The sequence below is a fragment of the Periplaneta americana genome, chromosome 9 (assembly GCF_040183065.1).
Source record: "Periplaneta americana isolate PAMFEO1 chromosome 9, P.americana_PAMFEO1_priV1, whole genome shotgun sequence".
Classification (NCBI taxonomy): Eukaryota; Metazoa; Arthropoda; class Insecta; order Blattodea; family Blattidae; genus Periplaneta; species Periplaneta americana.
This window is the reverse complement of record NC_091125.1, coordinates 107,507,931-107,535,768: the sequence shown is the minus strand read 5'-3', so window position 1 is coordinate 107,535,768 and position 27,838 is coordinate 107,507,931. Positions and strand designations below refer to the sequence as shown.

General features: G+C 34.5%; 1 protein-coding gene across 1 annotated transcript in view; it reads left to right on the top strand.

The window, feature by feature from the left end:
- Positions 1–25,218, top strand: part of fz (frizzled) — a 326,760-nt gene extending 301,542 nt beyond the window's left edge. The window contains exon 2 of the mRNA XM_069835560.1: positions 1,637–25,218. Within this exon, the coding sequence (XP_069691661.1) occupies positions 1,637–2,169 (533 nt within the window). The 3' untranslated portion in view covers positions 2,170–25,218. The remainder of the gene's footprint in view (positions 1–1,636) is intronic.
- Positions 25,219–27,838: the final 2,620 nt, after the last annotated feature.

Sequence of the window (27,838 nt, the reverse complement as noted above, 5' to 3'; positions counted from 1 at the left end):
AAACGCAATGTAATTCAGCAAATAATTGAGCGGCAAATAACGTCTTCGTGTGCTTTCTGCGAACGCCAACGGAAGAGCTAAAATGGCGGGCAATTATATTAAGTATTTATCGAGCCTTAAAAAATGAATCGGCGAATCACAAGACGCACACGTTTAAATGTAGCCGACCTGCAACGCGATTGGCTGCCGGAAATTAGAGCGACGGTACTATAAATACCTTCCATTGCCTCTTGCTGTTGCTCGCAAGCGAAGCAAGTCACGTACAAATCGTGCTCCTCGTGGTGCAAGACATCGCTCATTTATCAAACAAAAATGATTGCTCATTGTTCGCTCGTTTTGAAAAAAATTATTATTATTATTATTATTATTATTATTATTATTATTATTATTATTATTATTATTATTATTATTGGATGACTGACTAATATTCATACCTTTTTTCTATTCCGTTTAATAGGCACACTTAAATCGTACAGCAAATTGTATTTAATTTATCCTAGTGTATAAGCGTTCTACGCAATCATAGGGATTCCTAAATTTTTACCTTCTCTTATAACAAAACTATAATAATGTGTATATTTCCTTAAGGAATTAACGGTCTCTAATTGTGAACCCCCTCTTGAAGCTTGTGCATGAACTTCTGCAGAAGCAACTGTTTTACAAGAATATGAATGGATGGTGTTGTGTAATTTGAAAAGAAAGGAATATGCTTAAATTCTGATTAAAAGTCACGAATATCTTTTAAAATGTATGTCTAGTCTAAATACCGACTTCCGTAAGTAGGAATATTCTATTGGGAATGATATGTGTAAATTAATGTAATTTATCTACTTAAGCAATAATATCATGGAATCAAATATCTTACTTTTTGGGATCATAAAGCATTCCTTTTGTGTGCAAACAAGAAACGAAAGTTTATTTTCTTATTTGGATACTTAGAAAATGACCTATGTCTTTTCATTAGTTCAAGAAAATGATGTATAAATGGTAATATAATTCGCTACGTGATAAAGGAATTGAATTGTTGCTAGAGGCGTAAAGTGTAGAGTGAGAAATAATTGTGTCATCTCAGTGACACTGTTTTTTTACAGATAATTTTTATATGCGTTCATTTCTAGCAACACACTTTAACATCCCCTGTTGTACAGCTTGTATTCATGTAACTGATTTAGATTTTGTTTTAATGTTTATTATTTTGGTGATTAAGGCGGTGATGGAACACGATATATAAATTTTCAATCAGCCATTTGCCTTTGTGGCTGAGGGAAACAATGAAAAATCGCAGTGAGATTGGCCGGCCACGAGGTTTGAACCAGGGACCTTCCGAATGCGAGTCTTAAACGTTAACGTCTGAGTCACCTCGCTCTGTCTGAGATTGTTATACCACAATCTAGTATATACAGTCGCGAAGCTCAATACGTAGTAAATATGCAAACATTAAATATTTGTTCACCACTAGGATCGCTAATATCGCCTCATTACAGGCAATGCAAAATAGTACCGTCACAGTCTATTGTTTCTAGCACCCTCAAAACTCAAGCTTCGTGACTGTATATAGTAGACTGTGGTTATACTGTAATTTTAAGTAAGTTGTATAGCAATGTTTTGAGAGATACGCTATGCTTGTGTGTTGCAGGGGACATCCTGAGTGGGGTGTGCAACGTGGGGCTGTGGGACGTGGACGCACTGCGCGGCTTCGTGCTGGCGCCGCTGTTCGTTTACCTGGTTCTGGGCACGGTGTTCCTGCTGGCCGGGTTCGTGTCCCTGTTCCGTATCCGCACCGTCATGAAGCACGACGGCACCAAGACGGACAAGCTGGAGAAGCTGATGATCCGCATCGGCGTGTTCTCCGTGCTGTACACGGTGCCGGCCCTCATCGTGCTGGCCTGCCTCTTCTACGAGCAGGCCTACTTCGACCACTGGATGCTCAGCTGGAACATGGACATCTGCTCCAGGCACCACAACATCTACTCCATCCCCTGCCCCGTCGGGGAGAGGAGCCGAAATCTAGACAGGAAGCCCGACTTCGAGGTCTTCATGATCAAGTACCTTATGGCTCTCATCGTCGGCATCACTTCCAGCTTCTGGATCTGGTCCGGCAAGACTTTTACTAGCTGGAAGGAATTCTTCCACAAGATCAGGGGAAGACGCGTCGAAGCATATGTGTAGTAACAGACGACAGGTGCTAGACAGCCTACACAAGGTGAACCTTTCATTGTCTGACAGTTTTGGTTCCTTGCTCAGGCGTGTAAGAACGGTTTATCCGCTCGTGGACTCTTTAAGTTGGAGTGATCGCAGTTATGTGAAGCTAGCGTTGGACAGCAACAAGGCATTGTATTATTTCTCGATGCTTTTTATTCGTTACCATAGCAACCTGTTCTTGAACGACACGGATCAACGTAATAACAAGATGCCTCGTAAGACAGTCTAATGATAGGAGTAATTAAATGTAAAATATGGCCCTAATTAAGGCATTTCTTTACGAGCATAAAGATGGAAATCTTACTGAAGAAAAATCCTCTTCTGTATAGTTTTTTTTTTTTCATTCTTTGGAATAGAATAGTGGCATTGCCACTACGATGTTCAGTAACACATACTACCCTCTCTCATCTGTCTTGTAAACTACTTACTATAAATTCGTTCATCTGTCAGTTAATGATATGATTTCATGTTTATAACACTAAACTTTTTTGTGAATATAGTAGGTTAATTGTTCACAATATTACAGTAGGCATAATGTGTACATATGTTCATGTCATTTTCACCGAAATCTCAGTCATTGTGTAATACAAGGTAAATGTTTCTCAGTTGCGATTTATATCGCATTTCTAAATATGATTTTATATACTATTAATATCGGTACACATTTCAGTAAATTTGCACTAATTTAAAAGAGCTTAATTTGTTACAAGCAGGGCTTAAAAATTACTCATTGTTTCGAGTAAAATTTAAAACCTTTTGGTAGCTTCCATATTATTAAGATTTGTATTTTATACCAATATATAAAACATGTTTTTTTTTTTTTTTTTTTTGCAACGAATGTTAGTATTCGTAGGTCTAATTTATTTAGGTTTTTATTTTTCTACAGTTTTGTCCCCAATCGAGTCTTGTAAAATTATGAGTATTGCTGCACCAGTTGTTTTATATATTGTTATTAATATTTTGGCCTCTTCCGCTGTGGCTTACTGCTGCAGACATGTAACGACTGCACATAATGTTCAATGTATAATTTACGTAATAAGACTAGGGAAAATGTGTGAAAATTGTGATTGCAAGGACTCTACGAGCAGCATAGCCTTGCTTAGAATATTCTTGTACGCATGAAATGTGTGTTCAGGGATTTTATTTATTGTTCGTTCTTGTAACAACTCCGGCAAGTGTTGTGTTACATAAGCCCTGCATATAAGTGACAATATAAAACCTCTAAATCGAGAGTCCCCGTTATGAACAATATGCGAGGTCTGCCGTTGACGAATTAAATTAATCTCTTCGCTGTTATTTCATTGCCTATCGATTCATGAGAATTTACGGCGATAAGTCTGCGATAGTAAAGTTGTTTATCATTGTTTGAAATTATTGGATGTTTTATTCAGAAAGATAGCTAAAGAAATGTAAAATGTTCGTTGTTGCTTTTAATATAACGTAACGTCTTTGAAATTTACCAGCGCAAGAATTGCAGACCTCGCATTATTGTGTGCAATTAATTTACTTCAGAAAATATTTATAGCGAGTAGTAACATCTAAATAGTTTTGTTTATAATTGCGTGTAATTTTACCAAATAGATGGCGACGATGTCGGCAATGTTGTCTGCATTTTACTACATATTGTTGCCTTTTTAAAAATCAAACTTGTTTGCTCACTTAAAAAAGTATTGAATTACACTGCCTACAGCTCTTCTTTAGAGTTTAAATTAGAGAAATGTGGAAAATTACGCCAGTTCCTTACGATATCTACAGGGCGAGTCAAACCTAAGTTATCGGCTGTTACCGAGCCACGAGGTTGCATTTTAACGGGCAGCGCTCTGGGTTTTTCCGATTAGTTGTTTCCTCTAATTGTAAGCCCGGCGCAGCTTATGATGCGTGGGGTTTTCTGTAATTGTTTGCACTAATTATAAGCCAGCGACACAATTCTGTTGGTACTCTACATTGTAAATCTCTGTTAGTGAGTTACCTGGATTGAATTGAAAAATACGTACAGTATTTTATACCATCGTTGGATACACAGTACAACCAATTTTTCTCGTTGAAATGTACAGTAGTCTGTCTCTCCTGAAGGTGATACGATTTTTATTTACACTTCGGACAATTCCCGAATACTACTTCCAATTCTTTATTCCCAAGGACAGATTTTCCCATTGCAGTTTTATTCCCAAACAGTTACTTCCAAAACTATATTTCCCAATAACGTATTTGGTATTTAATTAAAATTCAGTAATGGTACTGAAATTTACACGATTTTTAGTTGAAATTCAGTAGTGGTAGTAAAATGTACAAGGTTTTTAATTGAAATTCAGTTGTGGTAGTTTCTATATCACTTTGCTCTTACTCCTTTCGAAAGTCCTGTAGAGATTCAATTCTCTCTTAAATGGGTATTCACTTTTTTCTCGGCTTTGTTTTCACTGTCTGCCCAAGTAATAGTTGATCAATTGCCGTTTCTGCATCACTTTTCTCCTTCCAAAACTGCTTTGGAGATTCAAATGGAAAAAAAGATTACTAATCGTGTCAAAGAAAACTAGAATGTACAGCTGGTGCCAGAATTTTTGGCGTGTGTTCTAGATATATAGTGCTCAGTTTGTGAACATGTTGCTAGTGCAGCTGAGAATGGTATCACTTCCTATACACGTCACATCAGCCATTTGCCAAACACAGTTGTCAGACTGACTCTGGCAAATGTAAGACACAAATGTAACGTTCCCATTACTTATTTCACATGCCAAAAATGGTGATGCGGACTATAAGACAATAGCTTTCACCAGAAGAACATAGAATTTTATAATGATTGATAAAGGATAACATTCACAGTGACATGCACATTAACCAAGAGATAGTACAGTGATCTTATTTTAGTCAGAAGGAAACTTCGCATCATTTCGCCGCCGGCCGACATCCTGCTCTCCCTACCGCAGCGTATTTTATTCTGTAGTTGCAGTTCTGTTGTTGCTAAACGTCTTGATTTGCCGGTAGTAACGGAACACTCTCTCTCTGCCGGTGCAAGCACGACACGCAGGAAAGTGTATGCCAGGGTTCCGCTGTAATTTAGTTTCCTTGTAAAATGAGAATACTGTACAAGTGGCATTGGCTGTTAATAGATTAAAACGTGTTACTGCTGAACACCCTGAAATTACACTCTTGCAAGAACTTGAGATCAGTACCGTCATGTGTGTTAAGCCAAATTCTAGGAAGGGAAAATTTAAAAAGATCTATAAGTAGGGTTGCCTATGTCCGTATTTTGTACGGAAAATTTATATTCTAAAACCCATGTCCGTGGCCGTCTCGCACGAGTAGAAATATAACGAAATGTCCATAACTTATTTTCGGACTCGGAAAGGAAAGTAATAATAATTATCAGTTGCTACATTCTTCAAGGGATGGCACCTGCTACATAGGCATCAACTGTAATAATTACATTTTGTACATTTTGGTTTTAAATATACGCTGTAATCACAGATTACGGAACTCATGTCCAGGAGAAAATATAAATTCATCTCTCAGAAGCTAAACAGAAACTGGCGATATTGATGATCACTGAAGGTGAAGCGAAAGGAGAGATTTCAAAGAAAATATTCTGAACTTTTATGACTAACGCATTTCATATCTCGAACTATGGAAGAGAAGTATTGTGAGTGCTGAGCAATTGTCCTAGATTCAAGCAGGTTCAGGTTATGAATTTCGCTGAATCAGTGTTGAGAAATCAGCTCAGTTTATAAATTCACTCGTTTCTAATCCTAATGCTCTCATCAATGTCGTCAAACGTTTTGATGTAGTCATGCTCGGGATCTTGTACTTAAAATAATTGACGAGAAAAGTCCGTATTTTTGTATCCAGAATTATGGCAACCCTATCTATAAGACGTGAACTTGTGAGAAATGAAATACATGACCTCTCTTCCAGAAAAGAATTGAGAGAAATACGACAACACTAAAAGAAAACGTTCCGTGATAATAAACTTCCCCTTGTACGACAATTTTGATGAAGAAGAAGATCCGGAGCAAGAGCCCGAACGTGTTATTGTCTTCGAAATGAGAAGAAATTTGGAATTCCTTACAACGTTTCTTCTTATGAAGAACAGAACCTGTTTCTAGCCACTTTCATTTAATATTTAACACATTATTATTACACTATTATGTAGGCTGTAACAAACTACGCAGACACTTGCGTAAACACAATTCGTACAATTTCATTAGATACGTTTTATCCAAGGAAATGAATTGTTATACTGTGTATCTAACTGTAGTCGAAAATACATTTTCTCAATACTCTTCAGACAAGTCGCTAACGGAAATTGGCGTTAAGTGTCAGCAGACTTGTGTTGCCGGCTTGGTGTAAACAATTAACAAGGAGAACCTAATGCTCTGTCTGTGAAAATCTTTCTCGTGGCTTGGTAAGAATGATTGTATCTTCAGATTTATTCTCTTTGCACATTACATAATTAATTTAAAACTAACAGATCATCCATCACTATGTTTAGATCTTTAGTCGAAAAATGTTGTGCTGTATAGTTATTGCACATATACTAAACACAATCGAGGGAGTACTAATAGCTCAGTTGGTAGAGCAACGGACTGGAAGGTCCCGGGTTCACGCCCGGGTGGTGGCATAATTTTTCTCGTTGCCAAACTTCCAGGAGGCTCTGACAAATTAAGTACCTCTTTATTTTCGGTGGTGAAAAGGCAGCCGGAACGTGATGTTGACCATACCATGTCCTTATACCAAGGTGACGAAAGCATATGGCCTCTGCTTCCGCGCGCCAGTCGGCATCATTTGAATTCTAAATGAAACTGACGATTTTATATATGCTCTTGTCATTCAATAAATATCAATGTCGTAAATTTATTTTTTTTCAGTCTCTCTCTTTCTCTATAACGTATCGAATACATACAAATAGAAAGACATTTTCTTTACTTAGGCCTCATAAGTTCAGTTTTCAGATATTAAGGAAGAAATGTGTTTTAGTAAGATGTTTGAACTTCTGTGATGCACGCGAAGTTAATAAAAATCGGCTCACATACTATAAAGCGGTTACAGGAAGCGTGAATTATTGTCATACACGCAGTTCGTATCCAAATACATCCGTCTTTTTTTTTAAGAGGAAATTCGTGTGTATTGTTAAACTAAATCCAAATTTAGTCACCGTTTAAAACTGTTGTACTATTATGTGACATTTTCCAGTAGCGTGGTGATAAGCCAACTCTCAAAACAACGTGCCTTTATATATAATAGTTCAGTCGTGTTCTTGGATAATAAGAATAGATTTAAAAAATCGCAGTTTTTAAGTGTTAATCGGCCTCCATGTAGCTACAACGGAGATCAAAATATTACGAAATTGTGGGTTAGAAAAATTACACAATTTCTTAGAAAGCGTTTTCTTTTATGATATTTACAAACACTGCATGAGCCAGAGTCAAGCGAGTGACATTTTGTACTTACGTTTTAATTATAATTTTGATAAGATTTATATGACGCCTAAATATTTTTACACGAAATCAAATACAGTGATAATGCAGACTACTATATCGCCGATATTGTCGCTATTTAAGAAAGCAACGATAAGAGACTTGGATTACGGCAGATTGATATGGAATTTAAAGTAATCATATAAAGGATTTTACTGAGTTAGACTGGTCCATTCCTTCTTAACATCTTCATGTAAAAGAGATGATATGCATCAACCCTCTTCGAAAATCTTTACCCTAAAGAAAGAATCTCTTTTTTCATATGATTTAAATTGACTAGGCCTACTTTCTGACTCGTTTCGTCAGGGAGTGAACCCGTTCCTTTGCAATCTTTACCCGAGTGTTGTTCTATCAATTGAAATTATTAGATTAGTCTTTTATTTCAAATATTTTCTTAAATAAAAAAAGTTGAAGAAAATTTATCTGTGCACTAATTTCAGGATTTTATTTCCAGCAACATATTCTCTTTGGTATTCTTTCAGCTGTACATCTGTATAGATTCAGTATTCCAGTGGTTACCATTCTTGACTCTGGAGTGGCTCAATTGTTAAAAAATGTTAAATATGTTGGTATTTCTTGTTGACAGATCATGCATATTAAGAGCATGTACTTACCTTCTTTGAGTTGACACCTCATTCATATCCATCGAGGAGACTCAATATACGGAGAATGCAGTCGCCATTGGTCTGAATTCAAGTATCACGAGGTAAAATTCTGCCCAGAGCATCTCTATCTGTGATTGAAATAAAGCTAGGAATATTATGTCCTACTAAGGCTGTGGCATTCTGATTTTCGACATACTAATGCTATAAATGTATTACTCAAAATGACCCTTGTATCGTTCAAATCAGGTACGGACGGTTCTGCCTGCAATCTCTTCTCCCTTGCTGATACTGTTCGCTGGTATACAAGGTGTATCAAAAGTAGTGGGCAAAACTTCAGGTATTCCTCATTATGTAGAGACTGAAGAAACGTTATATCAACATGGGTCGGGAAATGCTTGGCTGCCGCGTTATTAGCGGTGACATGGAGGACCATTGTGCACTCCAGAACTTTTGTTTGCTGGAATTAAAAACACGACACGTGTTGCATGTTTTTGTAATGTATAATACTATGAGTATGATGAATGATAGTTGTGATAATTTCAACACCCGCAAATGGATTCTCATTTTGTAGATACTTAAGTGGGAGAGAATTTTTAGACGACTCAATAAGGCTCATGATAATCACATCCTACCTAATAGCTAAATTGGCTAGTTTCTTATATGAGACAACTCATCCTGCCTAAGGTATTACGTGGTTTTCCTAAGGCGTAAGACAAATGTTGGGATGAGTCCTAAAAGAAATGGCCACGGACCTATATGTTCTTCCCCATATAGGCCTATATTCCCTTTTTTTTTTTTTTTTTTTTGTAAACGACGTATGCCCTAGTTCAGAACCTATAAATTTTCTATTAAATTAGTCACTCAATTAGTCTCAATTTGAAAGGACAGGGAACCTCTCAAATTGCAGATTTAGATTTCACGGCCTTCACTTGCCTTGTCATCGAACAACAGATGACAGAGTCTTCACGACTCCACTTGCACTGCGAAATGGCTAAGCCCCTTTCAATGTGCAAGATAATACCTGCCATCCTAACGGCAAACACCAGCCATCTCCTCCTCGCCCCGTTCCGTGATCACTTGATCACATTTCCGTCCCCCTCGCGTATGTGGTACCTAAGAGGTTACGTCCATTTTCGGTTTTCCCCTTCAAAATTTTCTAGAGCTCCTTCAGTGGAGCAGCGTAACCCGGAGTGAGGCTAGTGGCCAACAGGCTTGGAGCTCACATATTTAGTTTCGTACAGTCCCCAACCCCTTGCAAGGACGCGTTTTGCGTACCATTACATTTTTCCTCCCAATTCTCCATTTTCGATTTTCGATTTTGGCTTCTCCACTTAAAATTTTCTAGAGCTCTTTCAGTTTGATATGGAAATATATTCAGACTGTATAATTAATAAACTAAGTCCAAAAAACATACATATTTTAGTTTACTTGTAACTCCTATAACGTGGCAACCAAGCATTTCCGAAGATTGCAATTAATTGCTTCTTATTTAAGATAGATTGAATAATCAATACTTTTTGAATGCAACCCAAATGCTAATGGATTAGCTGGAATAAAGTTATCTGGATCTCCTAGAATATACGGTTCTTTCAGTGATAATACTTTACTTAAATCAATAAACTTAAACCAACAATAAAAATGATATATGTTGATATAACCTTTTTTTCTTCTGTATCACTAATATGAGGAATCCATACCTGAAGTTTTGCCCATTTTCGATATACCCTGTATAACGCTGTGAAAATTCTTCTGCTAGTCATCATCCCTACCTCAAGTGGAATTCAACACCGCCACACTAACAAAATCCAGAAGTTTCAGTTGACCACATCTGGACGTGGCCTACTTATTGGAAAACAAACAGGATCTTAATACCCAGATGTGAGCGCTTTCGCTATAATTTCGTAATATTATTTGGATTTCGTAATTCACCATGGAGTTGATTTATCTCACATTTACCATTATGTTCTTGGAAAACATAATTTCTTGGAATTTCTTCGGACAAGACCCGTGGATTATGTGTAACCACGAAATTCTATATTGTGTCACATCCAAGACTCTGATCGCTGCTTCGACGTACGTAAATATAAAATAAATGTACAAAATGTTTGTAAAAGTTTTTTATGTACATATATGTACACAGATAAAAATAATAACATTTTTAGATCTTTTTTTTTATCATTATGTTGAAGTCGTGTAATTTCGAACAGATTGAAAAACCTCTTTGTGGTGCTGTATAGTGTTTTAGTAATGTTATCGTTATGTACTTGAGTTAGGATTACTACAGCAATTTGCCTTATAATGGAAGCAAAACTGTTACATCGTAGTAGTGGTAGGTTGTTTGATTGATGTCATTCTTTGCTGCCAGCCTCGTCTGCAGTGAACTCAGTTTTGGTTCATGTACACCTCGTTCGGAGTGGGGTGATTTCTGCTAGAATGATCCATGATTGAAGCAAACGTCTTGCTGGTTGAGCATTTTGTGCTAGGCCTATATATACGTAAGATATAAGGTTAAATTCTCTTTTTCAGCGATTTCAAAGTTTGGCTGCAACTTTCAACAGCTTTTGTATACACAAAACTTGACACCGAATACACAAAAAAATTGAAGAGTGTAATACCAAAACTCGTTCAGTCCATTTGGTCATTTTTATGATTTATATATATATATATATATATATATATATATATATATATATATATATATATATATATATATACGTATATACATACATATATCTGTGTGTGTTTTTTTATATTTATCATTATATTTCGAGCTTCTTTTCTTCCAAAACAACATCAAACCTTGTCTGAAAGTTCGTGTTATTTTGCATCTCACTTGGAAACGCGCTTAGTCCTTTTATAAAAATTGACTGAATGTGTTTTGGGATCACATTCTTCAATTGTTCATACAAACTTAAGTATATGTAAATAAAATTGTTATGGCATCTAATAAATTGAAGACTACCTGGTAACTACTGGTTTTGGCTTGTGTGTTTCTTAAAGATTGATATAATGTATTGAAACGAATGCTTTTGTCTTTAGCTTCCATTCAAAATAGTTTAATCAAAATCTATAGTCTTATAGGCGTATAATTTTCTTATGAAGAATACAGTTTACTTTATCCTTTATTAAAAAATGTACAGCATGCTCGATTTAAAATCTTATCGCTAAGCGATACTTTTAACTGTCTGTGGCTGCTCTACCTATCTTCGTCATGCGACCTACAAGGTAGTCGGAAACTAATCTCTTGTTTAGTCACTCAGCATTACTAGTTATTGTTATTACATAAAATAAAAACAAAGTGCACAGCTTTATTAAGTTTATGTAAAAAAGTATTACGTTATTTAAGGTCTCCTGGATGAAAACAGGCTTACTGTTGTAGGCTAAACCGAAAAACATTCATTCCAATCACACCACCACCACCCCACTCACTCGTATTGACTGCCAGACTCAATACGAAACATCTTGTCTGCAGAAGTGACTAGCAGAGTTAAACACTTGCTCACGATACAATTACAGGCGATGGTGGCAAATTATTGCTAGGCAAAATGGGAATATTCCGTCAAAATCTGTTTCAACAGAATACACAGATTCCACTCGTCAAAATTTAAGAGGACCATAATGCTTTGAGTTTAAAATACGATAGGATAAAGGCACGGATTATGTAGCCAAAATAAATATATGAACATTGCCGCAATTTTTGCAACTAAAATGGGACATGTCCAGAGTTGGCCTATTTTTTATCTGAAAATAAGGTTATAAAACTACAAATAATGCCACTAACGATGTACCGAGTGCATAGGAGGCCGGGTAACTCAGTTGGTAGAACAACTGGCTGCGGACTGGAAGGTCTCGGATTCAATCCTGGGTGGTGATGGGAATTTCTCATTGCCAAAATTTCTAGAAAGATCCATAGGTTTACTCAGCACACTCTAAAATTTAATAAAGTATGGGTTTTTTCCTGGGCTAAAAAGGCGGTCGGAGCGTGTTACCGACCACACCACCTCATTCTAGTGCCGAGGAAAAGAAAACATACTGCTCTATTCCATTCCCCTCAAAATGCCTTCATTATGTATACAGTGAATATCTACAACATTCGTGTAGCCACTTTTTTCTCCACTTAGTAATGTATTATTTGAAGTGAACATGGAGTTTCATAAATATATTTGTGTGCCATTCTTTTAAAAAATTTATAAAAAAGAAAAACTTGAAATCTCGCCGAACATTGGGCCTACGTGTTGCTTATGTCCATGCGCTATGTGTGAAATAAAATTATTAATTTAAAGTATTTCCAGAATCTCCATGTCCCATAATCTAGCGCTCAAAAAATCTGATGACCAACTAAATTCCATTGTCATTAAAACATCTGGTGAACAGTTCATTTCCATGGACACTTAACAGCGAATTAAACGCCTATGAACTATGCAATCTTATGTTTGGGTTTTGCTTTCTATATCACTTAACTATGTGGTCATCCCTGTAGAAACAGGCCAGTTTGAATTTTATCTGAAATTCATTTATAATGCAAACGAAAGGAAGTGAGATCTAGGCAAACCGACAGGATATGTGAAAACCTTGTAGGAATTGAATTGAGACCACCTCACAGACCTCTTTGCCTGCCGTTCTTCCTTAAAAGTCGCTTTAAACATTGTAATACTGTCATATACTTGATGACGAATTCCTGTCGTAGCCGTTCAAGATTTTGATGGTTTAATTGATCATATTCGTAGAAATCTAAGTTTGATGTTCTCGTACAGCAAGTTTTTGTTTACATGTAATATTCACAATCATACAACATATTGTGACAAAAAAATAGGTTACAGGCTATAATTTCATTTCTGCAGACGAGAACGGTAAGCAGATATGAAGAAGACGTATTAAAAGTGTAATGCTATTAATCCATTCACCAGATACCTCAGTTAAGGATTATGTTTAGTATGTAGTATAAGGGACTATGTTATTGACAGACTTTCTTGAATTTGTTAGCGGTTAAAACGTGAAGAGTTGGCTATTGTAATTCAGATTTGCAAATGAGCTGTCACAATGAATAAGGATAACATTCCCCAAGGATCAGTAGTCGGAGTGCTCAGATACAATAAATTCTATGTAATATTTTCTCTGTTTCTCTTATTTTTTCTCCTTCAGCAAAATCTTATCCGCTATGTGGTTGAAATAAATTGGCCTACTCTGGCTATTTTTTCCTTGGTCTGTCAACATTTTTTTTCCAGCTGGTCTTTGGTCGTTAATTATTTTTTGTTACAGTTTAAGAGTCGTTCTTTCAATTTGGTCTTTATGTTTTTTGTGTTATTTTAACTGCCGGATTCACCAACCATGACAGAGAAGTTAGTCAACGATTGCCATTGAACTTATTTTCATTTTTCTTAATTTGTAGTATTTCATAAATCAATAATCAAATTTAAAAATGAGATTTCGGTTCAGCAGTTTAGTTGATTGGATATCCAAAATTAAAATAGATGTCTCTGCACTCCCGGTTTGCGCCATTGCAAACGAAATCTCTGAAGTTTTATCCAACCCCCCCCCCACCCCCAAAAGGTCATGCGTTAACTTACGATCTTGCCCGAACTCAGTAAACAATGTCGACACCACAGAAGAAGGTTGTGGTTACCCGAGTTAAAGTCTGTCATGGGTGTTCGTTGTCGTGTTAGAACGCAATAATATGAACGTGAACCTCCAACACGGAAAGGCATTATGTTCTGGGGTAACAAATTGAAGAATTTTTTTTCTATAGTTTTAGCTACGTTTCATTCGGACATTCGATATACAAACTTCGTGTTTATTTAATAGTTTTATGCTGAGGTAATGAATCTGGAGTGTCTGAAAAAATGCAGATCTATTACCTGAATACGTTGTCCATGAATACAGTCATAATAATATTCTGGAGATAATTAAAAAAAAAACAATTTTTAAAATGTCATAGCTATACATAGAAGTTTGTACCTTCTGACGAAGACTTTAAACAATTTCATTTACATTATAGGCATGGCTTGTTGTACAATTTCTTAGAATTTAAATTTTTAAATCATTTCTTTTATTTTAAGTTGTATTTATACGGAGTAGGACTATACTATAGTTAAATTTTTAGCGTCTTATCGTCGGACCTTAAACCATTTATCATCATTAACAACCTCATGGCATAAATCAAAATTGGTTTGTTTCCTCTTCACATGTATTGGTCCCTCCATCTTTTCCTCGATCGACCCAGACTTCTTCCTCCTCGTCTATACTTTTTCGTAACTTACGGAGCTCTGGTTTCTGTCATTTCTTATACATGTTCTTTCCATCTCTTCCTATAATTATCTTACTTCTTCGACAAGGTTGAATGTACCAAGTTCTTCTTTAACTTGTTTTTGATCTCTTAACATATAACCTGTACTTCCTTCCATAATGTCTGACAGGCTTGTCTTGAAGTTGGACGGAGGTACAAAGTTTCAGACCGCCCAACTTCAAGATAGGCCTTGGAAGTGACCTTCTGCCATTGGTTGATTAGCAGTTATCCCTCTCCCTTCGTCTGCGGGCTATGTTTTCGTCGCCTGTCAGACATTATAGAACTCAGTATAGTACTGATTTCAGAAACCTAATTACAGATGCTACAATTTCTTTTAGTTTGGTATATTGTAAGTGTCCAACTTTCGCATCCGCAGGCCTATTTATAACAATGTACGAAGCGCCATGACCTCATAGAACTTAATTTTAGTTTCTCTGTTTTCATTTCTAATATATCGCTTAATTTTGTAACTTTTAAGTCACGTGATTATTTTTAATGAAAGTGATATTATAACTGAAATACTGCAGTGTATATTTCTCATCTACAGTTTGTATCTTTTTCATTTTCGCAATAATTGTATTCCTACCCAAATCACGCACTTGTTCCCAACAAATGTGTTTCATATGAAGATGATTCTTAAAATATGGCTAACCAGTCAGGACGAAAGAAGCATGAACTTAAGCGGTCTATTCACAAACTACAGTCTCGTCAAACACACTGGTCGTAAATTATTTGTTGTTGGGTAAAGTGTTTTTATTTAATTTAGACGGTTGTTAAATTGACATTCGTCAAACAAAATCTGATGAGCGTTGATGAAACCGTCCGTGAAAGTATGTATTTAACATTGCCCTGCTCAAGCAAAATTCCTTCCTGTCTTCAATTTTACTGGACGTTCCTGCTAGTTCTGTATAGATGCCTCCACTAGCCATATCCACCCCACCGCTTTGTGACCCTTCATAGCTCCCCCACAACAATTTTTCAGTTGATTGATAATACAAAAATCAATGTGAGGTACATCAAAATCCATGCATAAAAACCACGCTACAGATTTCATGAAACTGCTACACATAATTCCATTAAGAAGCGGAATTGGATCTCATGCCCAATTTCTTTGGTATTTCTGCTGCAAGAGTCTTGAATAATGCTCCGAGTCTAAATCAATAGGATCTGACTTTGTATGGCGTGACAGAGGATCATTATTCGCTTTCTCTCTCCCCATTGACTTGATTCAATCGAAGTGAAATTAATTTAAAACCGATAAGAGATTTAACACAGCTTTTAGTAGACAGTTTTTTCTAACCCTTCAGACATTCAAAAGTAAAAAAGAAACTGTATACTGAATCGTAATACTGTAAATAATAATAAATCTGTAGCCAACATTTTTCTGATAATTTTCGATTTTCAAAAAATAATTGGTGTCAACATGTATAATTAACCATCCTGAAACCGAAAATCGGTTTTTTTAAATTTTTGTATGTATGTATGTATGTATGTATGTATGTATGTATGTATGTATGTCTGGATGTTTGTTACCTTTTCAAGCGATAATGGCTGAACCGATTTATATGAAAATTGGAATATAAATTAAGTTCGTTGTAACTTAGATTTTAGGCTCTATGGCATTCAAAATACTTTATTTAAAAGGGGGGGTTATAAGGGGGCTTGAATTAAATAAATCGAAATATCTCCCTTATTATTAATTTTCATAAAAAATGTTACATAACAAAAGTTTCTTTAAAAATAATTTCCGATAAGTTTTATTCTATACAAAATTTTGATAGGACTGATATTTAATGAGATAAATGAGTTTTAAAATTACAATAACGCCATCTAAGGCGCTGAACTGAAATAAAAACAAATGACTTCGTCTATAAGGGGCCTTGGACAACAACAATCGAAAACTATTAGACATAGCTTACAGAGAATGCTTCTGTGTTTGTATGGAGTAATAACGGAAGCTAATTAATTGTTTAATTATCACCATTGGAAAGTGTAGTTTCTCTAGATGGATATAATTCTACAATGTTATTACAGCAACTTCTGAAACATATAGCAAGTAATAAAAAGTATACACATTAAAACTAAATGATATGTCAATCTTCATTAAACTATGGTTGCATGTAATAACAGTTAAGAAACATGTTAAAGGAATTGTCATTGCACCAAATGATTGCTCTCTGGACCAAAATGACCGCATTTTAATTATTTAAATACAATTTGTGCGAGATCGTGCGTATTTGCCTGTTTTCCGCACAGAACCAATACGCGGTAAGTGTGAAATACCACATTCAGTATTCCAACGTAACACATAACAATTTCCCTCTTCTTACCGCTTAAGTGCGACATTCATTTTACTGCTTTAGGCTTTTAACATATTATTTTTAGAGACGTTTAACATAGTAATAATTATAAATTGGAAACTTACCACTGCAATTTCACCTAAATTGCAATGTTAATTATTGTTTTTAAATATTTGCAAAAATTAAGTAAAGTCTACTACTCCACGAAACTTATTGCATTCCTGATACAAGTAACATTAAGGAAGCCGTGAAAAAATCAGCAAGATTCCAGATGCGGATGTTATTACTGCAATATGTTATATAAATAATATTGTTAAAATATTACAATGAAAAATAAATCATTACATAACCTTACCGTTTGTTTGAAGTTCGCATTTATAGACTGGGGGGAAAAAAGACAGACGTATATCACGGCCTGCTGGAGTATAGTAAACACAGAAAACATTTTATAGCAACAATGTTGAAGAAAGATATTTTGGTTTTCCGAAGTTGCCGTCATTAAACAGAAACCAACATGGAGATTTCATTGCAACTAATTAGAAATTCGTCTTTCAGGTATGTAATAAACGATCTTCGCAGAAAATAATGTACGATACACGAGCGGTATGTTTGTTTTCATGTTCTCGGAAATTAAAAAAGCTCAACTACGTTTCGCTTTTTCAATCTTTTCTTCGACCATGAAAACATCAACATACCGCTCTTGTAACGTATATTACTATTAAATTAAGTAACATATTAAACGATTTTTCCTTCTATCAAACATGAATGTTCCCTGGATCAAACGTCCTATTTTAATTATGTAATTACTTTATATTTATTTCTAACAAGTGCAGCGGAGCGCACGGGTACAGCTAGTACAGTAAATATGCGTGCAACTTCTGAAAAAGGTATTATGCCTATGCGTAAGGTATTATGCCTAGCCCTATGTTACGGAATGAGCGCTGGTTCGAATCCTCATGGAGGAGGAAATATTCTCATGAAATTTCTACCAGTGTACAAACATGAGACCGGTGCTCACCAGCATCGTGATGAATTTGGCAAGCTACAGTAAGTAGCGAAATCCGGTTCCGCAAACAGCTATAACGACTGGGGGAAAATACCACACACCCACCCCCACCCGAGCAATTCGGTTTGCCTTTTCAGTCGCACATTACAGTTGTTCTGCTATCGTCATATTATATCATATCATATACTCTCTTAATAACCCCTGCTGTTGAAAAGGGAATATTTGACTGAATAATTACCTACCTATTCCATCAATATTTTCCCTGCGGCCCATGCGTCCATAATTTTGTTAATGAATCGCGTAGGCAGTTGGATGCAAACTGAGTTACAATAGCAAACTCTTTGTATGTGCACAAGGCAGCAGAGACGTGCATATATGAGATATTAATAACGTGTATTTGTTTTGGAAGGGGTTGATTATCATCCCCTGCTAACTGTTGACTGTTGCAGTTAATGGACAATGCAGCTATATCTTAAAACGTGGGGAAGTTTACATCACAGAAGAACTCCAGGTTTCATACAGATGCGGCATATATATTTATGTAGTATGAAGATAGCATATGTTAAGATACTCGAAGGAAAATGAGTTGATATGTATTTTTTAATGTGTACAAATTGTAATATTTTAAATTAGATGTCTTTATTATTAGTGAAATAAACATATACGTACGTAACTCAAGTGTTCATTTGAGCCTAGTGACAAGGCATTTAGTTGGTAACAATCAGTGCTGTTTTTTTGTCACTTACTGAGACTATAACAATGCTTTTGTATAATGTATAATGCCTTCTGGATGCTGTTCGATGTAAAACACGAGAAGTGATTTAATTAAAATCACAGTTAATCAGATGGTAATGTTCACGAAGAAATATTTTTATTCTCAATTTGTCGACTATACCTAATTCTCTGTAATGTCGTGCTAATGAAAGCTGGGAAACACATAGAGTATAATTATTATAAAATTAGAGATCTTGTTTCGTAACGTACTCAGAAAATGTCTATTATGTGAAAATATTGCGCGCCGAAACATGGATGATAGCAATGTAGGTCTATAATAGGTACGGACAGTAGCAGAATGTATGTTTCCATCGAAAAGTAATAAAGTCGGGTGTGTCAGGTTGTAGTTTTGCTGTAGCCTACATTAAAACACCAAGACCTTAAAGAAGGAGGCTTCAAAATAATTAGCTGGCCTTTTATAATCGTACGAAAACTTGACTGTTTTCTCGTTATCATTCTTTTTCATCTGCATTGTCTTAGATGTAACATAGGTGCCATGTTGACTTTGTAACTTTGGAGATCTGCTGTGTGTCTAATATGAAGATGAAGCGAAAGATAGAAGAAAATAGACTACGAATTAAAAAGGACACTCGTAAATTATTTTATTATAAAGGTAGATTATTTAAATGGAACTTACATTAATTATAGGCCTACCGTGTAGGCTACTTCTGTCGCTTCTAAGAGTCAGTGTACCTCGAAATGAGAGAAATGGCTTATATATAGATTTTGAGTTTGTAAGTCGCACGTAATCACTTCGAAATTGTACACTATCGAAATAATCATTCATTAGCTTTAATTCGATTTTTGGTTTTCAATTTACTGATAGTAACGTTGCTGTTTTAGTTCATGTCATTCGAATACCTATACCAAATAGTTCCAATTCCAGGCAGATCCTGTGAGATACTTTAATTTCTCCTCCTATTCTAATTTCACAACATTACACCTTAATTGGAAATTTATAATGTTATCTGCAAATGGCCCGAGTTTTTTGAAAAAGGTGCATTCAAATTAAGAATTGCTATAGGCCATTCGTTTTCTCGTGAAACCTACCTGCGCGTCAGAAGAAGAAGAAATCGGGCTGAGAAGCTTCCTTCTCTCGCTATGCTTCTATTTGCTGCTAGCTAGCTCACTTACTCCCCCCCCCCCCCATAAGGTTCATAGTGTAAGCTACGGCATACGCACGCATTTGGTTTCACGAGATATCGAATGGCCTATATAGTTGCTAAACAGTTTTTGCAACGAATTAAAATTAGATTGTTTGTTGAATATTGGTTCCTGCGACTTTCACGAAGTCCAGTAGCAGCCTTTGACTACAACTTTGCACAAAGAAAAGTTTGTGAGAAATTATTATAGTGTAGTGAAAAGCCAACGTAAACTTCATGACATGCGAAACATCATAGGAATATATAAATAAGTACATAATAAATTTTCAATCTTAAGACATATCAACTTACAAATGTTTATTTGCTATTTAATAAAATATATAAACGTTTTCGCCGTTTGGGGCATCTTCAGATATAACAAAAAACATATAATCTGGACCTATAATAATAAATTATGCAAATAACAAAGAATAAAGAACAATGTATGTATGCAATACATGAGATTCATGAGCTTTATGTAAAATATGACATAATACAGGATAATTATTGATATAATCTTTGGATTTTGAAATTGAATTGGACGGATATTCTATACATATAGCTCATGTTACAAATAAAATATACAATTATGATTAAAATTTGTCAATAATGTTAAAATTTTAAAATTTATAATGATGATTGATAAAATAGATATTTTAAGAGTAATCATTAGTTGAGGATTGTCATAGGATATACGATAGTTTGCGTAGCTGATGTTCGTGTGTTATGTGTTTCATCTGAAAATTGAGATGGAGAAATGATAATAAGTGCAAAAATATATACGAGTTATTATATAGAGACACAGATAATATTTTATTAAATAGCAAATAAACATTTGCAAGTTGATATGTCTTAAGATTGAAAATTTATTATATACTTATTTAATAATTCACCAGGCATATTGAAATGAATTGTAAATCATAGGAATATAGTTAAAGTCAATACAATGAATAATTTAATTATTTTGAAGTCCGGCGTTTTATATCGAACAGCAACCATTATCTGTTTAATTCTTATTATGCATAATATCTCTATTTTTAACAAAACTTCTAGTCGTGCTGTCCCAGTTTCTTTGCCGACCGTCACATTTATACAATGTCTGTGTTTATCTCTGTGTCTTAAACAAAGAACTTTCTCCATTATAACTTCTCACACAAATGTATCAAGTTGGTACCAGAGGTACAAACAATATTGTACGTTATCTGATAACTAAAATGTGGAATCTCTCTGGACTACTACGTGTCTACTTCGTCTTTCATAACTCTCAACACTAAGACTTGCTAATATTGTAATTCTTTCAATATCGAACATATTTTGAAATGTCTGCCCGCTCGGAATTCTATGCCCGTTTGTAGAATTGAAATGAATCCTCTAGATTCAAAATCCTCTAAAGACCATTTTGTTCGTAATTGATTTACGCCCACATATTGCTTGCTAAGAATGAATTCGAATGATTTATACAGTTTGAATTCAAAAATGCACTAAATTTGAAGGACAAGGTTTATTAAAAGTCACTGTTAGGTTGAAAATTTCCTCTATTTGTCACCAATTACTGTTAAAATCCTTCAATTTGTGAAAGTGGATATAGGGGATTTTGAATCTATAGGATTCAAATGTTTCTTCTTGCTGTTATTTCGAGATAATGTGACTCTCTCTGTGCTTCATAATCGTCATCTTGATGTTTCGTTTTACTTCATACCCGTTTCTGACATTGATTCATAATCATCGGCTGTGTTAATTATGTTACAGTTTTCGGTACTATACCATTTAATTTAACCGAAGCATGACGCTCCGAAAAACGAAAAGGAACTATATTAGATTTTAACATTAAACGCGGAAAAGGATGTATTGCATAACGTGTTTAAACCAGAGATATAGAACTGGTGAGAAAGGGGTGTAAAGCATGGGGAAAACGTTGGTTCCCCGTCCATAATCCACCGGCGTTGAATGACGTCACTGTGACCCGTACGCAATCACATAACACAAACACTGAATACAAATCCCCTCCCCTACCAAGTCAATGACGCGGAGGTGGAAGGAAGGGATGAGTGACGTAACGCCACGATTGGCGCCCAGTTCTGTAAGCCTGTTTAAACCATTGGCTTATGAGTTTTTTTAGTGATTCATTCAGTAAAATTGAATGATAGCAGTCAGTCTATTCATTGTGGCTCTTTCTCTCACACCGGGTTACCTGCTTTCCTGATAGATGTCAGCAGAGGCTGCCTTTGATATAGAGTAGAAACGTGCTGAAAATGTATTGAAGGTGTGGACAGTTAGAGAATTGGCTGCAGTGTATCCCAGGCCAAAACAATTGTCAGTTGGGTTATATTTGGATGCTAGACAGTGATCGAATTGGAAATAAATTACTGTCTGTATGCACAGACTTGTATTGTGATTCTATTTTGGGGATTTTGTAAATAAGACATTGCTCCTGAGCGCAAACTAAATCACGTGCTATGTAAAACATCGCACGCTACTGCAGGGATGTCTAAGAGAAGGTACATCGTATGATGACACTATTGGTTATCGTAATTGATTGTGTGATCAGCTTCACTATGTGGCGGTCTATTTTAAATTTTTACTGCTGATATTCTTTTTTGGTATCTTATTTTACTTCCAGTATGCCATACCGCCCAATTCGACCACTGTACCAGATTATTGTTCTTGTTCCATTGATGGCGATTACACAGTTTGCTATTCAAAATAACATTGTAAAAATTGTATATGAGCATTTCATAAAAAATACATCAATAACTACAACCCCATATGTTAAAAACAGTATAGCCGTACTATTTTGAATAAAAGATGAATGGCAGATCAGTATAACAATTATCATAGTGGACAAAAAGAAAGAAAACTATTATTAAAGTTTGTTTCATTCATTGTTGAGTTCAAAATGGGAGACGTCATTTTAAATATGCAGTTCTAAAAATTGAAATTACGACATTTGGAAACAGTAATGCTGTGCAATACTCACGATCGTTTTATCAGCAAAAGAGTAATATTTTCTGTACCAGGATTAAAGAACTTGTTTACATTAACAATATATATCTCTCAATAACAAAGCACCACAAAATAATGAAAACTTTGAATCCTTCTTCAAGGATTGCAAGGAACGCATATGCTAGTGTCTTTTAAAAATGAATGTTACCATTTCTATTATTATTGCATGTAGCGTTCCCATTCACAGATATTCCTTTCTTCTTTTAAATCATAGATTTGCCACATAGGGAAAAGTAATATCGCCGTGAATATAAGAATGATTGATTAATCAATACATTACCACATACATGGATGTACACTTCATTAAAATATCTCTGCTCTTGATATTTAGTAAATACCGATGCTGTTATATCTAATGAAGGTAATTTGTTGATCGTAAACTAATATTCTTTATTTTGGCAAAGAGAATACTAAAATTGTTTAAAATACAACTGTTAAAAATATCTTCAGCAAAATGTGTTAGCATTATTCTGTTTGACATGCAAAGACGTTGTTTTCATTGAGGACGTGCTATATTAATAGAAAAATATCTTATCTGATTGAAAATACGAGGTTTGAAATAGGAAGTCCGTCAAAGGAAGCAGTAAAGGAAAAATGCATTTAAATTAATAACAATAATAATAATAATAATAATAATAATAATAATAATAATAATAATAATAATAATAATGTCAATCTGCTGTCGGTTGATTTTTCCGCGAATAAGTTAATGATACATAAAATGTGTGTATATATGCCTACATATACCTATGAAGTAGGCCTACATGTAATAATAATAATAATAATAATAATAATAATAATAATAATAATAATAATAATATTATCAATCTGCTGTCGGTTGATTTTTCCGCGAATAAGTTTAATGATACATAAAATCATGTGTCTATATATGCCTACATATACCTATGAAGTAGGCCTACATGTAATAATAATAATAATAATAATAATAATAATAATAATAATAATAATAATAATAATATCAATCTGCTGTCGGTTGATTTTTCCGCGAATAAGTCTAATGATACGTAAAATGTGTGTATATATGCTTACATATACCTATGAAGTAGGCCTACATGTAATAATAATAATAATAATGATAATAATAATAATAATAATAATAATAATAATAATAATATCAATCTGCTGTCGTTGATTTTTCCGCGAATAAGTTTAATGATACATAAAATGTGTGTATATATGCCTACATATACCTATGAAGTAGGCCTACATGTAATAATAATAATAATAATAATAATAATATCAAACTGCTGTCGGTTTATTTTTCCGCGAATAAGTTTAATGATACATAAAATGTGTGTATATATGCCTACATATACCTATGAAGTAGGCCTACATGTAATAATAATAATAATAATAATAATAATAATAATAATAATAATAATATCAAACTGCTGTCGGTTTATTTTTCCGCGAATAAGTTTAATGATACATAAAATGTGTGTATATATGCCTACATATACCTACTGTATGTAGTAAGCCTACATATAATAATAATAATAATAATAATAATAATAATAATAATAATCATAATGTCAATCTGCTGTCGTTGGTTGATTTTTCCGCGAATAAATTCAATGATACAATATAAAGTGTGTGTATATATGCCTACATATTCCTATGAAGTAGGCCTGAATAATGAATGCATGAATAATAAAAGATGAGGGCATGTTGAGATTAAAACTCGTAAGCCGAATACTAGGTTTAAACAGTAGATACTATCTTTGAAAGAGCAGGGGCTAAGGAGTACGGAGTTTAAAGGTGCTTACTTTAATTGGAAATGCATCCGTATTCTTCCAAAATGTGGAATTCTGAATCTGCTATGAATACGGATGAACCTATTTGTAAGTAAATATTTAACGTATTAGAAGTGATGGATCTTTTTGTTTTTGGAGCACAGAATTGTTATTAGTCTGTAACAAACTTGTTCAATTGAAATATTTTGATACTTGTAAGTGGTTACCAAATCACTTACAAGACTTTAATTATAACAGTTCATTAAACAGTATTTTTCTTCTTGGCAGTTAACAAATTGTATTAAGAGTTTGATAAATTATTTCTTATAATTATATGGTCTTTCTTGTCACTGTGTTGCAACACAACTGTTTGTGTTGCTTTAGAGTCATATTTAATTTCTAACGACAATAATGAGGGAAGAAAAAGAAAACTGGCAGACAATTAAGTACTGTCTTAACATATTTCTTGAAGTTAATGTTGTATAAACTCTTAACTTTTCTCAACATCTTCACAGGTAAAACAACAGTGATGGTTCCATACAATAAAGGAGGAATGGTTTTAAGTTGTTATTATAACATCTGTCAGAGAAATGAGTTTCCTGTAAGTTTCTGTCTGTATTTTGTATGTAAATAATAATAATAATAATTTTTCTTTAAGTACTTGACGTACAAAACATAGTACAAGGACTTGTTTTTTACTATTCCTTCCTCGCTGTGTCGTTTTTCCTTTCCTGCAGATCCTACGCGTATTTCTATGTCTTCGTAGCGGAGTGTTTGGTTCGAAAACAATTTGTTCACAATTCTAGAACTTGAGAGAGTAACAGTCTCAGACGAAAGTATGTCTAGTTTTATTCCTTTTCTTCGCTTCAGGGCTTAAGTCAATGCTCTGTTCCGACCAGCATTTGCAGATATTAAAAAAATTCAATTTATAAATCTGTAATTCATTTATTTTTAATGTTTCTTCCATCTATGTCTGTCATTTTCGAGTCTTATATGGAAAATTATATTAGGCTATATAAAAAACTATTCTAAAAAATAATTCATAGTTAAAACTATTTAAATAAGTGTATAATAGAAACCAAAAAGAGGTATATTACTGTTAATAATATAATTGAATTAAATATTCCAGTTAAGGTAGGTTATTATATATATATATATATATATATATATATATATATATATATATATATCAATTTGTTTTATTAGATTTTTATTTTTATTTATTTTTAGAATTATTTTGATTTTTATAGGATTTTACTTTGTTATTAATGAAAAGAAAAAAACTATTCCAAGGCTGTAAAGATTCGAGTTCGTTGGTTTCTCGGAAAAAGAGCCTACGCGTTTTCAGCATCCTAGATATCGAAAATATGATTTGGGCATGTCGTCTGTATCTGAGTTCCCAGTGAAAATGTTGCCTCGAGAAGAAATTTATTTGGGAATATTCCCAGGCTGGGATTTACTTACTGGCTTTTAAGGACCCCGGAGGTTCATTGCCGCCCTCACTTAAGCCCGCCATTGGTCCCTATCCTGAGCAAGATTAATCCAGTCTCTACCATCATATCCCACCTCCCTCAAATCCATTTTAATATTATCTTCCCATCTACGTCTCGGCCTCCCCAAAGGTGTTTTTCCCTCCGGTCTCCCAACTAACACTCTATATGCATTTCTAGATTCGCGCATACGTGCTACATGCCCTGCCCATCTCAAACTTTTGAATTTAATGTCCCTAATTATGTCAGGTGAACAATACAATGCGTGCAGCTTTGCGTTGTGTAAATTTCTCCATTCTCCTGTAACTTCATCCCTCTTAGCCCCAAATATTTTCCTAAGAACCTTACTCTCAAACACCCTTGATCTCTGTTCCTCTCTCAAAGTGAGAGTCAAAGTTTCACAACCATACTGAACAACCGGTAATATAACTGTTTTATAAATTCTAACTTTCAGATTTTTTGACAGCAGACTAGATGGCAAAAGCTTCTCAACCGAATAAAAACACGCTTTTCCCATATTTATTCTGCATTTAATTTCCTCCCGAGTGTCATTTATATTTGTTACTGTTGCTCCAAGGTATTTTAATTTTTCCAACTCTTCGAAAGATAAATCTCCAATTTTTATATTTCCATTTCGTACAATATTCTGGTCACGAGACATAATCATATACTTAGTCTTTTCGGGATTTATTTCCAACCCTATCGCTTTACTAGGCTGGGATTTATTTACTGCTCTTAATTTTCTTTACTTTGGCAAATGTTACAAATTACAACTGAAGGGAAACGTAGAATGTAGAGAGTATTGTCAATAATCACATGATTATTATTCCCGCATTCCAAGAGAACATTGTAGAAATGTTGAATATTTATTATTATTTTTTTTATTTTTATTACTATTATGTGCATCCGTCGCAGATAAATTGACTCGTAGATAGTGATTATGAGCAAAATTCATCCAATAGTTAGAAGAAATCGCGTACACAGGCAAAGAGGGGACATGCATGAAACTACATTTTCTTTATCAGGGATGCTAAAATCGTGTATTTCTGTAAAAAAAAATATACAGAAATATTATTTTTATTTTTGCAGAATTACAGTGCGGTGCTGTATGTTATAGGCTACTTTGTATAGGCCTGATGAGAAAAAAAAGTTGCCAAATACCATACCAAATAATTGTAATCAAAGCCATTGGATGTTAGAGGTGAAATATATGTAGAGAGCGCATTTTTGGGTTGTAAACGTCAAGGTTAACTGCAACATCGACTATAAGTACGACCATAAACAGCACGTGAAGCAGTGCAGTGTACTGTCCTCATACAGCCAGAACCACAACTAAATTTGGCGATGCAGTCGTTTCAGTTGTATATATACAGGGACATCATTTTATTTTTACTAACATTTTTAATATTAACCTGGCTGTACCTTTGGATTAATGGTTCAGAGCCGGAAACACCGTTTGCTACCCCCTTCCATGATTGAAGTTCGATTATTCTGGCGTAAAATACAAACAAATCACTTTACTAAGTATAGGAGGGAAGAAAAGTAGTTCATCCATTTACGTAAACTAGGAAATATCGTAATTTTGAATTTAATAATTTTCATTAGATTTTTGTTTAATAAAAATACAATACAGTATTAACAATGAGTATTTTTACTCACGAACTCAGTTATCCATGCGAACGTATTCATTATGCAATGTATATTATACTGTATACAGCACATTAACGTACGATAGCTATAGAGAATGAAGTTAAATTTAAAAATAATCATAATATGGATATTTAAACACATTTTTGAAAATGGTGGCC